Below are 17,031 nucleotides of genomic sequence, written 5' to 3'. Positions count from 1 at the left end.
CTACAATAGTTTTTCCAAAAACAGGTTTATAAAGAGAGATTATTGCAGAGTGTTGCATAGTAGTGAATCATAGAGAATTTGACAAATGCATTATTTAGAAATAGGCGCAGGAGTGGCTGTGAGGTAAGTACCTTGCTTACCAACCAGATGGTTCCAGGTTCATTCCCACTGCGTGGAACCTTGGGGAAGTGTCTTCTACAATAGCCTTGGGCCAACCAAAGCCTTGTGAGTGGATTTGGTAGGCAGAAACTGAAAGCCCATCGTGTATATATATGTGTGTATGTGTATGTGTCTTCGTATGTCCCCCAACATCGCTTGACAACCGATGGTGTGTGTTTACGTCCCTGTAACTTAGCGGTTCGGCAAAAGAGACCGATAGAATAAGTACTAGGCTTCCAAAGAATAAGTCCTGGGGTCGATTTGCTCAACTAAAGGTGATGCTCCAGCATGGCCGCAGTCAAATGACTGAAACAAGTAAAAGAGTAAAGAGTGTACAAGAGGTAGTCAATATCATCCCTAATTGTTTGCCCTTGAACCCCTTCTCTGAAATTTACAAATGCCCTTACTGTTAACAACTTCCACCTATTTCCAAGCATGGTAATATTTCTCCATGCCCAGACATGTTCTTGAAAATATTAACAATAAAGGGCACTACACTACTTGTATGACAGTGACAATCATTTTACAACCATCACACAATGATAAAACAAAAAGACACAAACAGACATACACATATATGGGAGTTGGACAAAATAATGGAAACACCTTAAAATTTCGAACAAATCTATTTTAATATGGTGCAGGACTGCCTTTGGCAATAATTACAGCTTGAATTCTACAAGGTATGTACTCATACAAAGTTTGAATTATTTCCAGAGGAATTTTTGTCCATTCTTCAGCTAAAACTGTCACCAGTTCTTGTAGTGATGATGATGGAAGATATCAACTTCTTACTTGTTTTTCTGAAATACACCATAAATGTTCAATATTATTAAGACCTGGGGATTGTAGTGGCCAGATAAGATGTTCAACTTCACTAGAATGTTCCTCATGCCATTCAGTAACAACTTTAGATATGTGAATTGGTGCATTGTCGTCCTGAAAGATTGCGTTTCCCTTCGGAAACAGTTCTGCAACCATAGGATGAATTTAATCAGATAAAATGCTTAAATAGTCTTGACTGTTAATTCTGCCATGAAGGGAAACCATTGGGCCAGTAGATTTCCAAGATATAACCCCCCCAGATCATCACAGATCCTCCTCTGTGTTTAACAGTTGGAAGAAGGTAGTCTGGGTCGAATGCTTCTTTTGGCTGTATCCACACGTATACCCGACTGGTGGTCGGAAATAAGGTAAAGGATGACTCGTCCAAAAAAATAACATTCTTCCACTGCTAATTTTGAGAGCTATACTTTTGTGATCCTTTCTAACAATTCATGTAAGAGCCTGATGGTCCCTATCTGAAAGTTTTGGTTTTCTTCCAGAGTTTTGTTTCAACGGGGAGGTTTTTTCCCTCTTTCTCAAAGGCTGTCATAATTTTCGAGACAGTACTTCTTGATACAACAAACATTTCAGCTATTTTCGTTACGCTAGCACCTGCCATATGAGCACCAACAATTTGACCTCTTTGAAAGTCTAATAGATGTGTCATTTTAATGAATTTTAATTACCTATTTTCTGATAATATATGAAAAGAAACAGCAATTTTAGCAAAACATATTAAGCAACACTTGTAATAAATCAAAAAACATAAAAACAAGCTTTTGACGGTTTTATAAATATTTTAAAATTATGATGCTATGATACTAGGTGTTTCCATTATTTTGTCCAACCCCTGTATATGCCAGGAATGCATTTAATATATTCTGCCTAAGTTAAGAAATGGTTGTATGAGTGAAAATTTTGTAAATGTTAAGTTTTCACTGTATAAATTGACTATAGGAAATAGTCATATAAACCCATGATGGAAAAAAATAGGTATTAGTACACATGGGAATCAAACCCAAACCTCTTATAATAATCCTAGGGCTATAATAGAAGACACCTGTTCATGGTTTTATGTATTGGGACTGAACACAGAACCATGTAGTGAGGAAGCAAACTTCTTAACACGCTGCCATGTCTGTGGCACCAAGAAATTTTAAGACAAATATTAAAACCATTAAACTTAATCTTGGAGGGAGTGAAAAGGAGTAGCCCTGATTCCTGAGACTTACTTGAAAAAGAAAAAAAATCCAAAAGACACAATATTTTTTTTAAATGCCCTCTCTTTGTGTTATTTATTATTTTTATCATCAAAGTGTTTTCTTATCTAATCTGAATCCGTAATTCTGTTCTTATTTCCAGTTAGAAGATACTTCCCATCATATCACTAATAACTAGGAAAAAGCAAGACAAATACATCGCATTTCCACAAATGACATGTCATGTTTTATTTAATTCATATTCTTTAATGATATTTCTAATGAAATACATGATGTAGTATTTCAATTAATTTTGAAAATAACCAACAATTTGGATGGATTTCATAAAAAACTAACCTTTGCCAATATTTAACTGGAACAAAAGGCTTACATAAAATTTTGACAGAGGTTTTAATTCAATTACCAACACTTTAAAACATGCAGCTTTGTATCACATAACTAGAGATAATTGCAAGTGAGCTGGTAACCAAAGGATTAATTATACTCTACAGCAGCTCACAACACTTGAGAAAGCAGTAGTTTTAATGCTTAAACTAGATTACCAACATAATTTGAAGAAAACAAAAAACCAAGTAACATTATTCTTTATCAATATACCATAATAAATTGTGATCACTACAAAATAATAATCAATTCATTTAATTCTTTTGATACTAAAATATCGGAGACTACTTCTGTAGGATATGTATAAATGAAAAAGTATATATATATATATATATATATATATATATATATATATATATATATATATACATACATATATACATATATATATACATACATATATACATACATATATACATACATATATACATATATATACATATATATATATATATATATATATATATATATCATTGATATCTACTAAAATACATTGCTGCAAGATTCAGATATAAAAGTGTTTTGCATTAAGTTTGGTATCGTTTTCAAAGCTTTCGGTTCAGGTTCTATCTCCCACACAAATACATAAAACATTTGTAGATAATGTCATATAAAGAACTCACGTTTCTCCTTCAATAAATGAAGCAAAAAGTTTTGGTAAATAATCGAAGACAGCAGCCCTGAAATCAATCGCTAATGCTTCACTGTCCTGAATATCAAGGAAATATAACAAACAGAAGATAAGCACAATATTTTCCATCAAATGAATGAATTTAAAAATAAACTTGCTTAAAAACTTGTTAAGAACTATTCATATTTTCAATTTAGCTTTGTCAAGATTAAGGTTCTGTAAATTTAAAGAAACCTTTCCTTGACTGTTGGAACAAATTATGGCCTTTGTAAAGCCGGTGTAGTAGGTGTAATAACTTTGTCTACCAAAATCAATTGAGATAAGGTCATATACGTCGCTCAAAAGTCACAGCACAATGCACCTAAGAATATCTCTTACGATCTAAATCAGTGGCTCATAGGGGAGGAGTAGAAAGATTCAGTGGAGCAATAATGGAGTGGCCAAACTGGGGCACTAGATGAATAAGCAAACAAAATGATGGGTTAATTAGGTTAAGTTTTATTTGTGAAATACTGTTGTTTTGAATTTGCTGCAGAAAATGGTCTATGTTTGTGATGGTGAGTGGGGAGGAGGCACTAGGAATGTGGCCCAGGTGTCAGGGAGGCAGCAGCCTGAAAAAGTTTTGGAACCACTGATCTAAATATTGGTCACACATTTATAAACACTACTCAAATATTGACATTTTCATAACTTGTAAAACAAAAACATATATATATTATCATTAAAACAATTTGATTCAGCCCCACATGACTGTTCATTGCTGAATGTTACATATGTTATAAACAACATTGTGTTAATATCACTCAGCAATAGTGGCATATGTGTCTGTTCCAGTGAGTAGAGTCAAAAGCTCTTTTAGATTACATTTTGAATTTCCACATTTTATATCTGGACTGAAATAGAACTGAAGGAAAACAACGAATGAAGAAACAGCATACTAATTCAACCATAAGCCATGAACCCATCTTCACTAATTGGAATTTTAGGAAAAATAACAATGAACATTTAAGGATAAGAACGTCATAAAAAAGATAAAGCTTATTAATCAATCAGCTCTTGCACTTGTCATAGTTCCACTTCAAAGAAAACCAATGACATATCCTCACTTCCTCAATTCAACATATATGTACACACATAAAAATCATCATCATCCTTTAACAGCCATTTTCTATGCTGGCATGGGTTGGACAGTTTCACCACAGCTGGTAAGCTGGAGTACTGCACAAGGTTCCAGTCTGATTTGACTTGGTTTCTATGACTGGATGCCCTTCCTAACACCAACCACTTTACAGTGTGTGCTGGATGCTTTTATGTGATGCCAGCACGGGTACTTTTTACATGGTGCCAGCACAAGACATATACACAAAGGGTATCCATTAAGTTTCTATCCACCAATTTCAGACACAAGGCATTGGACAACCTGAGGCCAGAGGATACTTGCTCAAAGTGAAACTGAAACCATATAATTATGAAGCAAACTCTGTATCCACATGGCACCATTCACACACACACACACACACCAACCAGGCTTCTGTACAGTTTCTATCTTCAACATGGACAGAAAACTCTGTAGCATGATTCTGCACAGGGAACTGAGAACCATGTTGGTTGCAAGCTGAACTTCCTAGACACACAATATGTCTATTAACCTTTTAGCATTAAGATTACTCAGTCAAATGTAAAGCTTATTTATTCACATTATTTTGAATTACTTGTGTATTATGTTGTAGCTTTCAGATTTCAATGATGTGGCTGTTTACAGTTAGAATAACAAATATTGGGTAGGTGTGAGAGGCCAGATCTGGCAAGTTTGAACGTAAAACAGGAAGAATATTACAGCTGGGTTAAAATGAATATATAAATATCTTACAGTTCCAGTAATAGCTTCTTTCATTATTGTAAACAGCTGAATTAGCCCAGACTTGGATTCTAAAATATTAGTTGCAGCACTCTGTTTTTGCAATTTCCTGAAAAATAATCTTTGATCTCTGAAAAAAATAAAACATATATGAAACTATGAGGAATTTTTTCAAGGCAGCATGAAAACAACAAACTTTCTTAGAAAAAGAAATCTTAACTTATATTCACTTACTTGTTAAAAACAGTATTTTTTATCATCTCATCAAGTAAACATGAAATGTGGTTGTAATCGGAATGGTGTTGACATTTATATCGGAGAATTAGTACAGATTGAAATAATTTATTGCAGAACAACTTAAGAACCTGTAAAGAGGGGAAGAAAAGAAAATCTGATTTGAGAATGAAAATTCAAGAAACTGGGCAGGGATATATCTTGTTTTACAAAAATCATTTATATTTTAAATACTATTTACAACTATTATACATAGATTTATTTGAACTAATTTTATAGATATGGCTGTTAGGTAAGAAGTTTGCTTCCCAACCACATGGTTCAAAGTTCAGTCCCACTGCCTGACACCTTGAGCAAGGGTATTCTATAGCCTCAGGGCAACCAAAGCCTTGTGAATGGATCTGTAAGACAGAAACTGAAATAAGTCCTTAATGTATATAGAAATGTGTGTGTGTGTGTGTATGTATTGTCGTCTCCTTGCTTTGACAGTTGCAAAAGCAAGTGACACTGTCATGCAAGTGGTGTTCTTCATTTCCAATTTTCCATGAAGACATTCATGTAGAAATATCACCTTACTTGGAAACAGGAAGGATATCTGTCAATAGAAAAATCTGCCTCAACAAATTCCATCTGATCCATGGGAGCGTGGAAAAGTGGACATTAAAATGATGATGATGAATTTCCTCATTTTGATTGTTAGTCACGTTGTGCCCTCCAGCTAACTTCAGATGTTGTTGAATTTGATAATATTCTTGGAATTCCAAACTAAACCCTTTATTCAGAACATGGGAGACTAGATTGTTCTCATTTCCTTGTCCCTGTTTGGGATATTAGTTGTTAGTTAGCTCTAATGTTGCTTGCTCATTCTGCTTAAACTAGAGTATATAGATAGATACACTAAACTAGAAACTGAATTCATACCCGCTAAATAAACTATTGCCCTTAACCAATACTTATATTGCATAGTTACAGCTGCCCTTTGGCAAGGCAATGCAACCATTCAGCCACCCTGCCAGCGGTACAGCAAAGTCATGGGACTGCAGCATGGTAGAGTGTGAAGAGGTAGTGGAAGAGCTCAACTGAGCCAACAGTGCTTTTTACATTGATTATGAGCAGAAGAATCCCAGAAGATCAACGGCCAGGATCACCAAGCTCTATCAAGATAGTAACTGCAATGCATCTATAAGGGTGGTGTCCATGATTGTGTAATCAGCTAATGAATGATTCACAATGACTCAAGCACCCAATTGAAACTCATAATAAAAAATGGATGGCGACAGGGAATCATAGGAAACTGCAAAAGCAATGAAAAGAAAATAGTGACTATATTATTATCCCATAGCTAATGGAAAATAGAAGCCTTAAATTTAATTCTTGATGAGGACAATAGTCTGAATAAATCAATGTATAAAAATGATAATTCCTCACTTTCAGACAAAATCTATTTCAGTTTATAACACAAGTTCTATGTTAGCATAAATCCAGTAGTTAGGGAGTAAATTGACATGTTTGCACTGTCCCACTTGCTAACCACTCAATCATGAAATGTATACTGTAAAATAGTGACATCTATCCCAAAAGAAAGAATTTATACTCTGAATTTGGTTCAGATAAAAATACCTACACATAGCAATATCAACAGGCTTGTATTAAGAGAGAAAATTCACTGGAAGACACACTGTTCATTCCACAACTCAGATTTAAACATGAGATTGTTGCCTAGCAACAAACTCATCTAACTTGATATCACATGGCATGACAACTTCTGACATTTTAAATGATAAGCAATAAAAAAAAAAGCCATGTGGATTTGGTTCTAAGATAATGAATCTCACATTGTAAAATTTATTCATCTGAAGGCAATCAATTTTATTTTTTAGAGCACCTGAAAAGACAATCTCACTTGACTTCTCTGAGTCTTTTTTTTTCATCAGTTAATCAGTGAAGGAGGGGCAGCATTCAAAGACCTTTGTAGGCTTTCCAAGATTGATGAGGTCAATATAGCTGAACATCTACAGAAAAATAGTAAGCAAATAGGGAACTGGAGTCTGGTCCAAATGCTTCAGAGAGTTGACCCCAACAAAAGCATTCATGGACCAAACAGAGGTGTCCAACCAGCAAGAGGTTTGACCTATTGTTCAATACATAAGTTTCCATTCCCATTCACTGAGAATGATTAGTATTCATTTGGATACTCAAATGAAAATCATGTTATAGATTTAATTATATAGTCAACCACATACACATACAACAGTATGGATTTCATTATGCAGTTAATATACATTGCCACACATTTTCCCTGCCATTTTACATCCATGCTTCCCCTAAGTATGCATTGTGAGTGATTTAGGAAGAACAGCCAACAGTTAAAAGTATTTGTTCCAGCAATATGTCAATATCAAAATGATCAAAAGTAACCCAACATAAACATGGTGCAAGAAATATAAAACATGTTAATTAACTTTAACAAAGAACACAGACATTTTGAAAAGAGATGATTCAGTAAACTGCTGATTGTCATAATCATTTCAGCAAAGGAAAGCACAAAATGTGAAAAATATTGATAACATTAATATTGTTTCACATAGGTGCAGGAGTGGCTGTGTGGTAAGTAGCTTGCTTACCAACCACATGGTTCCGGGTTCAGTCCCACTGCGTGGCACCTTGGGTAAGTGTCTTCTACTAGAGCTTCAGGCCGACCAAAGCCTTGTGAGTGGATTTGGTAGACGGAAACTGAAAGAAACCCGTTGTATATATGTATGTATGTATGTATGTATATATATATATATATATATATATATATATATATATATATATATACATATATGTGTGTGTGTGTGTGTGTGTTTGTTCCCCCAACATCTGATGCTGATGTGTTTACGTCCCCATAACTTAGCAGTTCGGCAAAAGAGACTGATAGAACAAGTACTACGCTTACAAAGAATAAGTCCTGGGGTCAACTTGTCTGACTAAAGGCAGTGCTCCAGCATGGCTGCAGTCAAATGAGTGAAACAAGTAAAAAAGTAAAGAGAAAGAGAGTATCTTTTAACATACCGACATGAGTTTGGTAATTTTGTAAATAATCCTTTACTGTGATGATGATGATGATGACAGAAACAATAGCAATTGTGATACTGCTGCTGGTGGGCAATAATACAGAAACCATGATGATGATGGCGATAATAGTCGTGCAGGGGCAAAAAAAAGGCAGTGGCAAAGTAATGATTGTAGTAGTGATAGTGGTGGTGGTGTTGTAGCTGAAGAAGTAGTGGTACTGATAGTGGTAGTACTGGTGGTAGTAGTTTAAGAATGATGTGATGATGATGATGGTAGTACTAGTGGAAGGGAAAACAATGAAGGTGGTGGTGGTTGGTAAGGTGGTGTTAGTTGTGGTAGAAATTATGAAGTTGATTGAAGTGATGACAACATTAGCAAAGAAGGAATACGTCAGCCTCTTTACCTGGCCTTGGTTACAACTAATTTTTTGACAGTCACAGAAAGACTTAATCAGATTAGTTAACAAGTCGTCAATATGTTGCTCCATGTGACCAGTTGTAGCAAGTTGTTGCAGACTTATGCTGCTCACAGCAGACAAAAGGTTAACCTGAAGTAAAAAAAAACAAACAGATTTATGTTACTTTAAACCATATAATCTTATTCACTTATATACAAGCACTATAGCATTTGCCCTTTTCCACTCCCACATACAAACTACTTCTTACATCTAAACACGTATTTACATATACACTTGCTTATACAATAAAGCTATCATAGGCAATCATATATATATACATTCATATACATTCTGACAAACAAACTAACACAGAAGGCTGTGGATGTCAGAATCTGTAGAATATTGTACAAAATGTCTTAAGGTATTTGGTTACATCTCTTTACATGCAGAATTCAAATCCTACCTAGACTGATTTGTCCTTTCATTCTTCTAAGATTAATAAAGTAACCAGTCAAGTATTTGGTGCCAATATCATTAACCGTACCCTGAAGGTAATGTTGAAGCACAGTCAGCCTACATACTTACAGGTGTTTATGAGCTCCTTGACTGCAAGACAGCATCATGGGAAATGTCCCTTCAAGATGCCAAGTGTTGAAAAACACTAAATATCTCAAACTAGGCAAGACAACTTGCCCTGTAAGCAATTGAGAACAGTGGATATCGATATTTTGCTGCTTTTCAGCTTCCCAGCACCATGTATTCAAGTGACTACAATGGCTGATTTGTGGTATATATGCAAATAGTACAGTCTATCTGCTGATGTGCAACAGCACCGCACAAGGAAAACAAAATTAAATTATGAATTATGAGCAGCTCTAATAATGCAAACATTATTATAGCACATATTGTATGTGCTATATATATTATTCAGATGTCAATAATTCTGCAACAATTGCCAGATACTAAACTGCTTGCATACAATAATAATGTTCAAATGTAAAGTATCCTGCGAGCTCATCCAAGCTTTCAATCTCATCATTTTCTTGCCGCAGAAGCACTGAATTTAAAGCATTAAAAATTTTAAACAATAGGTGTTACAGGACTGAGAAATATTTGTGTAAAAGAATATTGCTGATACCTACCATGTTTTCAATGTTTGAGGTAAAAAGGTAGGACAAGGCTGGAGATGACAACAACAACTTACAGCAAGCCATCACACTGTCTGAGTACTTCAATTTATTTTGGGACACATTAGCCAAGCTGAAATTTAATATCTGCAAAGAATATAAGAAATGTTTATATATTTTGTTTTGTCTGAAGAAGAACAGAAATACAGAGGAGGAGAAAGAGACACTGTATAAGTTAAATATTGAATTTGAACTTTTAAAAATCTGTAGATGAAGATAAACATGAAAAGAGAGAGTAGGGAAATGGAAACAGATTTCCAGAAGGAGACAAATATGAGTAGCATGTAAGATAATGGCACCAGGCTAGACTATTTTATGCCTAAGAACAAATTATTTTAAAAGCATTACCTAAGCCTGTAGTTTACTAGTTTCATAATTTTACACACACACACACACACACACATATATATATATATATATATATATATATATATATATATATATATATATATATATATATATATATATATATATATATATATATATATATATATATATATATATATATATATCAACCCCATCAGTGTTTTAATGTCCACTTCCCAAGCTTATACGAATCAGACAAAATTCATTGTGGCAGATTTTCTAGGGCTGGATACCTGTCTTGTCACCAACTCCCACCTATTTCCAAACAAGGTAATATTTTCCCATGGCCAGACATTTTTCATAAAAAGCTGGAAACAAATGATATCGTTAGTATGATGCAATGTTCAATATATAACTATCGCATGATGTCCAGACAAGGACACATGCATACAACAGGCTTCTTTGAGTTCCCATCAACCAAATCCCCTCACAAGCCTCTGGTCAGCCCAGAGCTATAGTAGAAGACAGTTGATCACAGCACACGCAGTGAGACTGAACCTGAAACCATTGCTTTTCCATGCTGGCATGGGTTTAATGGATCATCATGAACTGAATCAGTTCTTCATAGTTACTGTCCTGTCAGACAGGTTGGGAGCCATGTCTTGCTTGTACATCCAATATTTGGCAGGTTTTAAATGTTATTCCTGTTGCCAATCACTGTACAGAACATACTGAGTGCATTTAGCAAAGCACTAGCACAAGAGAGATTGTCAGGCTCCCAGCAACTCTAAAAACTTTCCTCTGCCCTATATTGTTTCTAATTGTTGACCAAAATTAGATGTTTACAGTACATGGATTCCCAAAGCAATCACCAATATAAGAACTAGGTTTGATGATGGCTAACTTCAATGATTGGACAACAAATGGTGTTGTCCAATAGTGCACACACAGTTTGTAGTGAGAAATATAAATATTCCAACTGGGTGAAACATCCATGAATACTTCAACAACTGTAGACATTATAGTCTTTTGCTGGTTTGCAGTGTTGAATTAAATTTGTTTCAAAGTGAAAGCTACTTCCAACAAACCACCAACCTATACAGAAAAGACACGTTTTTCATCTGCACAAAGCTGAATGAGAGTTCAGCAATGGCCCTGTAAATCATTATGATTTGGTAAGAATTAGCTTACACTGTTATATGTATCTGTAAAAAAAGAACAACGTCAATAAACAAAAAGAAAATGAAAATTTTACAATAAAAATTAATATGAAAATAAATAAAGAGACAACAAATACTCACAGTGCTGAAAGATGGTTTCAGAATAACAGCCTGTTTCTTGGATAACCGTCGCTGCATTTTCTTTGTAAGTAGAAGCCATTCCAGGCATTGCCATATGGCTTCAAAATCTTCATCAGACAAGCTTGTTCTATAAGAAGAAATTAAAATATTCCCAGAAACTACCAAATGTTGGTGATGGCAAATATTAAGTTTGCCCACCTGTGTCAAGGCAGTGAATATTTTGAGTCACCAAGGAGCTTCTATATGAGGTCTGATCAATTAGTATCTGGACTATTGCCATTGTAACGAAGCTAAAGCATGCAGAGCAAAGTTGCTTGGCAAAGATTGACTGTGAACTCTGCTGTGCACATGCACTAAGTTTTAATGTTCTAGCTCACTTCTGCTATTTACAGCTGTGCTTGAAAGGAAGGCATGTAGCATGTGATTGTCGCATTGACCATGACAGAGGAAGTTTTCATGGCGAGATCTGCTCAGAGGCCTATGTAAAGTTGCAGAAAGTGTATAGAGAGGAGTGTATGAGCAGCACACAAATGTACAAGTGGTTCAGACGTTTTCAAGACGGCCAAAAAAATGTAGATATTGACAAACGTTCTGGGAGACCCGCAACCAGCAGAACTGACCTGAGAAAAACATCACAGATGTGCAAGTGGCTGTGAGGCGAAAACGTCAAATCACCATCTGTGAGTTATCAGAGGATGTGCAGATTAGTTACAATTCAGTTCAGTCCATTATCATTGGAGATTTGGGTATGAGACAAGACATGTCTGTCAAGTTTGTGTCCAAACTGCTTTCAGCTGAGCAAAAAGACACTCAGGTTTCAGCTGCACAAGATCTCCTTGACTGTGTCGAAAACAATGAAAACTTTGCAGGTATTACCAAACTTTTGGCAAAATTTGATGCAGATTCTCTGTTCAACTTTCTCTGTCATGGTCAATGTGACGATCACACACTACACACCTTCCTTCCAAGCACTGCAGTAAATAGCAGAAGTGAGTTAGAATGTTAAAACTTAGTATGCATACACAGCAGAGTTCAAGGTCAATCTGTGCCAAGCGGCTTCACTCTGTGTGCTTTAGCTTCATTACTATGGCAACAGTCTGGATACTTATTGATCAGTTCACATATGATAGTTAAGCAGAATCCCTTCAAACCACACCCTAGCATTGGAAAAAAAATTAACATTTTGGACAATATAATCTTGGATAACCAAAAAGACATGGTCGTGGTTGGAACACTTTGATCATAGGTTTGTTTAGTCACAGCTGAACAGGCACTGAACCAACAATACTGAATACTTTACTGGTAAGTCAGAAACCAACAACAAAATTACAAAAGCTCAAGTCCCAGACGATACTGCACAGGATTATGCAGCATAACCAAATAAGAATATAACATTATTATTATAACAAAGAAGACTATATCATTACTATTATAATTGAACACATTGATAAGAAGAAAGTAATTACAATGAACAAATTAGCTATCCCAACATTTTAACTACTGACTGAACGGTAAGGTAACTGAAATCTGACATTGCATTCAAAATTATTACAGAATAACTAGCTAAAAAGTGTGCTTCCATAGCAAATACAGAAATATGAATTACTATTTATGGCAAGAATATTTTTTTAAATACCTTAAAAATGTGATTGTAGTAACATCAAGTTGAAATTTAAGAGAATCTGATTCTAAAAGAACACACCAACAGAAAATAATATCATCATTTTAACATCTATTTTTCCATGCCTGCATGGGTCAAATGGAATTTTGTTGAGGTAGATTTATATACCAGTGAGTGTTCTTCCTGTTGCCATTCCTCATCTGTTTACAAATAAGATAATATTTCCCAGTGATAGACAAGTTTTCATGGAGGATTGGAAATAGACAATACTACTTGTATGACAGAGATATTTGTTTACAGCTATTATACAATGTCAAGGCAAGGAGACAGTAAAACACACATATGTACTTATATATACACAACATGCTTCTTCGTTTCCATCTACCATATCCACTCTATATGGCTTTGGTCAGCTCAGGGCAATAGCAGAAAACACTTGCCCAGAGATGGCCCAATTAAACTCAGATCTAACAGTTGTTCATTGTACATCATTTTTTTATTGGTTTGGTCTTGAGACATGGCTTGTACTATGGCCTTCAAGGCCCTCCAAAATCAGTAAGATCAACACAATATTTCTTTTGCAAACTGATGGCTGCAGAAAAAAAAAAGCTAAGGAGAGATTTTCGGAAGGCTGGTATTTTGGGAAGAAAAGATTGGCAAAGAGGGAGAATAGGTGGCCACAATGTAAAAGATGAGAAGAGACAAATAAATCAGGAGTGTTTGTGTAGAAATGACACAAGACTAACCAGTAATGAAGAACAGAGGCCAATGTAATAGTGGTAGAAAAAGTAGATGAGACAGCATGTCTGTGGGCTAGATATTGAAGCATGTTAGTGAGTGACTTCAAGCCAATCAGTTGGGTGATCTCTTTTTTGGACACATTCAGCAGCAGAATCGTCCTAGATGTGTCAGTAATACTCTCCATGGTCCTCAACTGAGTTTTGTTGAGATTTAGCTGTTATTAGACCTAAAGTATTTTCTAGAGCTGAAGAGGAAGAACAGTCTTTGTGATGCTGCATTTGTTATGTTGAGGATGTATGTTTGCTAGGAGATATAATCAGATGGTGAGACCTAGTATTCGTAATGACCTTGAAGGTTTTAACAGTGTGATATATGGTGGACATTGGTGATAATACAGTGTAACACAGTGATCAAACATCCCAACAGATGCAGAGGCAGCCATGGATTAGCAAAAGCTGATCGGGAGAGGAGATAGAGATGAAGCATGTTTGGGGTTTATTATGTATCAGACTGGAAGTGATGCAGAGGAAAAATAAACTAAATGCAGAGTTGAGGACTACAAAAGATTTGGCTTCTTCACAAGCAGCATCAATATAGGACGAGCGTGGAGCAAAGAAGAGTTTCAAGTGTTGAGGTCACAGAGGGTAGTTACTTCCAAGAGGATTGAGGTGAAAGCAATATCTTTAAAGGAGGAAGAGATATCGTCAAAGAAGTATATAGAGGAGTGAGGAGGGAAACGTTGTGTTAGAGTAATTGGAAGTTCTTATTGCTGAAGAGGAATGATAGGCAGAGTGGAATCTATACATGCATAAGTACCATCTTTTTCTTTTCATGCAATTCTGGATAGAGACCAACTATAGGTAAGTAAATCAGTTCATAGCAACACTGTTGTCATGAATCCTTATCATGTAACTATTACATCCTTATCATGTAACTATTACACAAAATTGAATGAGATGGTCAACATATCATCATGAGGCAAGTAAATTAAAAATAGATATTAAAGATGTACCCTTAAAACTTAATACAACATAGATAAAACAAACCATTTTGAAGTTATGAAACACCAAAGGAATTTGGTTAATTAGGGAAAAATACAGAGAATTAATAATGAATCAATGAATTAGAGTTAATCTAGCAAAACCTAAAGTCTTAGTGAGTAGAAGAGCAGACAAATCACAAATCTTTTCAGGTACGTAGCCCTGCTCAATCTGTAAAGGTGTAAGCAGAAACTCCATAAGATGTACCTTGTGTAATCTATGGCCACATAAGTGGTGCAACAATATCAGAGGAAGGTTAACTGGGAAAATAGTCTTTGTGTGTGCACAGGTACAATATACATTAAAAATGTACAGAAAATAGACTCCATCAAATGCCAGTGAGGATATCTAGAAGTAGTTGATAGCTTCTGTTACTGAGGTGGCCAAGTCAGTAGTGGGAGTGGATGCTAGAATAAGAATAGGCTGGGCAAAGTTCAGAGAGCTTCTGTCCCTGTTGGTAACAATGGGCCTCTCTCTCAGAGTGAAAGGTAGACTGTATGATGTCTGTGTGCAAATAGCTATGCTACACGGCAGTGAAACATGGGTTGTGGCCACCAAGGACATGCGTAGGCTTGTAAGAAATGAAGCTAGCATGCTTCACTGGATGTGTAATGTCAGTGTGCATGCACAACAGAGTGTAAGCATCTTGAGAGAGAGGTTGGGCATAAGAGGCATCAGACGTGGTGTGCAAGAGTGACGAGTGTGCTGGTATGGTCATGTGATGTGTATGGACGAGAACAGCTGTGTGAAGAAGTGCCAAACTCTAACAGTGGGGAGGAACCTGTGGAAGAGGCAGACCCTAGAAGACATGAGACAAGGTAGTGAAGCGTGATCTTCGAATGTTGGGCCTCATGGAGACAATGGCAAGTGACTGAGACCTCTTTTGATATACCTTGCTTGAGAAGAACCATCAAGCCAAGTGAGATCATAGTTGTGGCCGATGCCAGTATCACGTAACTGACACCCATGCAGGTGGCACATAAAAAGCACTGTTTGAACGTTGGGCTTTAAGAGGCAATGACAGGTGACTGAGGCCTTTGGCAATATACTTGAGATCTGTCAAGCCAAGTGAGATCATAGTCATAGCTGATGCCAGTGTTATGTAACTGGCACCCATGCTAATGGAATGTAAAATGTACCCACTACACTCTTCGAGTGGCTGGCATTAGGAAGGGCGTCCAGCTGTAGAAACTATACCAAATCAGACTGGAACCTGGTGTAGCTCCCAAGCTTAGCAGGTTTCAGTCAAACTGTCCAACGCTTGGGTCAGTATCTTAGATATCCCACTGCCTTGGGGTGAAGATGGATAAATCTGAGTTACCAACGGAGTTGGGATGAGGATATCTGAAAACTATCTGAAAAGATGGACGTTAAATGATGATGATGATGAAACTTATTGATTTTTTTTTACCTTTTCTTTTTCACCAGCAATCCAGCAATAAAATCGAACAGGACTTCAGTCTTATTTGGTATAATGACCGACTCGGAGATCCATAAATATTTCGCCAATTTTAATTTTACTTTCAATGGTGTTGTTATGGACTTTAAACGTGCAAAAACACCTGAAAGAAATAAGTTTATTATATTGTAAAAGCAATCATATTGTATCATAACTAGAGCTCCCCACACGCCATTTTATGACCTCATAACTTCCTACAAGATGTACATTTTTAGTGAAATTTTGCAAAAAATATATTTTTGGGGGTATACATTTATAATTTTGTTGATAACATTTAGGGGAAAAAATTAGAGGGAAGAGATTGGATCGTATTCTTCCACACTCCATTACATAATTTACACTCTCAAAAACGTATTTCTACAAAATGTTATTCTGTAGAGAAAGCAAAAATCAGGAGAGAGAATGATCCAAAACTCCTTGAGATCTGTACCACTGAAAAAGTATCTGCAATATTTCATTTAAAGATGTGCATTTTTCAGAAAATTATCAAGAAACAAAGTTGAAAATAGGGGCAATGTGTAGTTTTAACTATATTACAACACTTTCAGAATGGGTGTCTCTATAGAATTTTCGGTTAATATAGGGCGTAACAAATATCAGAAAATCAAAAA

At 35.7% G+C, this 17,031-nt stretch overlaps 1 protein-coding gene across 1 annotated transcript in view; it reads right to left on the bottom strand.

Moving 5' to 3' along the window:
- The window catches only part of LOC115221223 (unhealthy ribosome biogenesis protein 2 homolog), a 71,541-nt gene that overhangs the window by 53,615 nt on the left and 895 nt on the right, over positions 1 to 17,031 (bottom strand). Inside the window, exons 2-8 of the mRNA XM_029791380.2 lie at positions 16,373 to 16,523; positions 11,560 to 11,686; positions 9,908 to 10,039; positions 8,772 to 8,915; positions 5,312 to 5,442; positions 5,090 to 5,207; positions 3,212 to 3,297 (exon numbers count right to left, since the gene is read on the bottom strand). Coding sequence (XP_029647240.1) covers positions 3,212 to 3,297; positions 5,090 to 5,207; positions 5,312 to 5,442; positions 8,772 to 8,915; positions 9,908 to 10,039; positions 11,560 to 11,686; positions 16,373 to 16,523 — 889 coding nt within the window. The remainder of the gene's footprint in view (positions 1 to 3,211; positions 3,298 to 5,089; positions 5,208 to 5,311; positions 5,443 to 8,771; positions 8,916 to 9,907; positions 10,040 to 11,559; positions 11,687 to 16,372; positions 16,524 to 17,031) is intronic.

The sequence above is a fragment of the Octopus sinensis genome, linkage group LG18 (genome assembly GCF_006345805.1).
Source record: "Octopus sinensis linkage group LG18, ASM634580v1, whole genome shotgun sequence".
Classification (NCBI taxonomy): domain Eukaryota; kingdom Metazoa; phylum Mollusca; class Cephalopoda; order Octopoda; family Octopodidae; genus Octopus; species Octopus sinensis.
The sequence above is the reverse complement of the archived record's forward strand: the minus strand, read 5'-3'. Positions and strand labels throughout refer to the sequence as shown.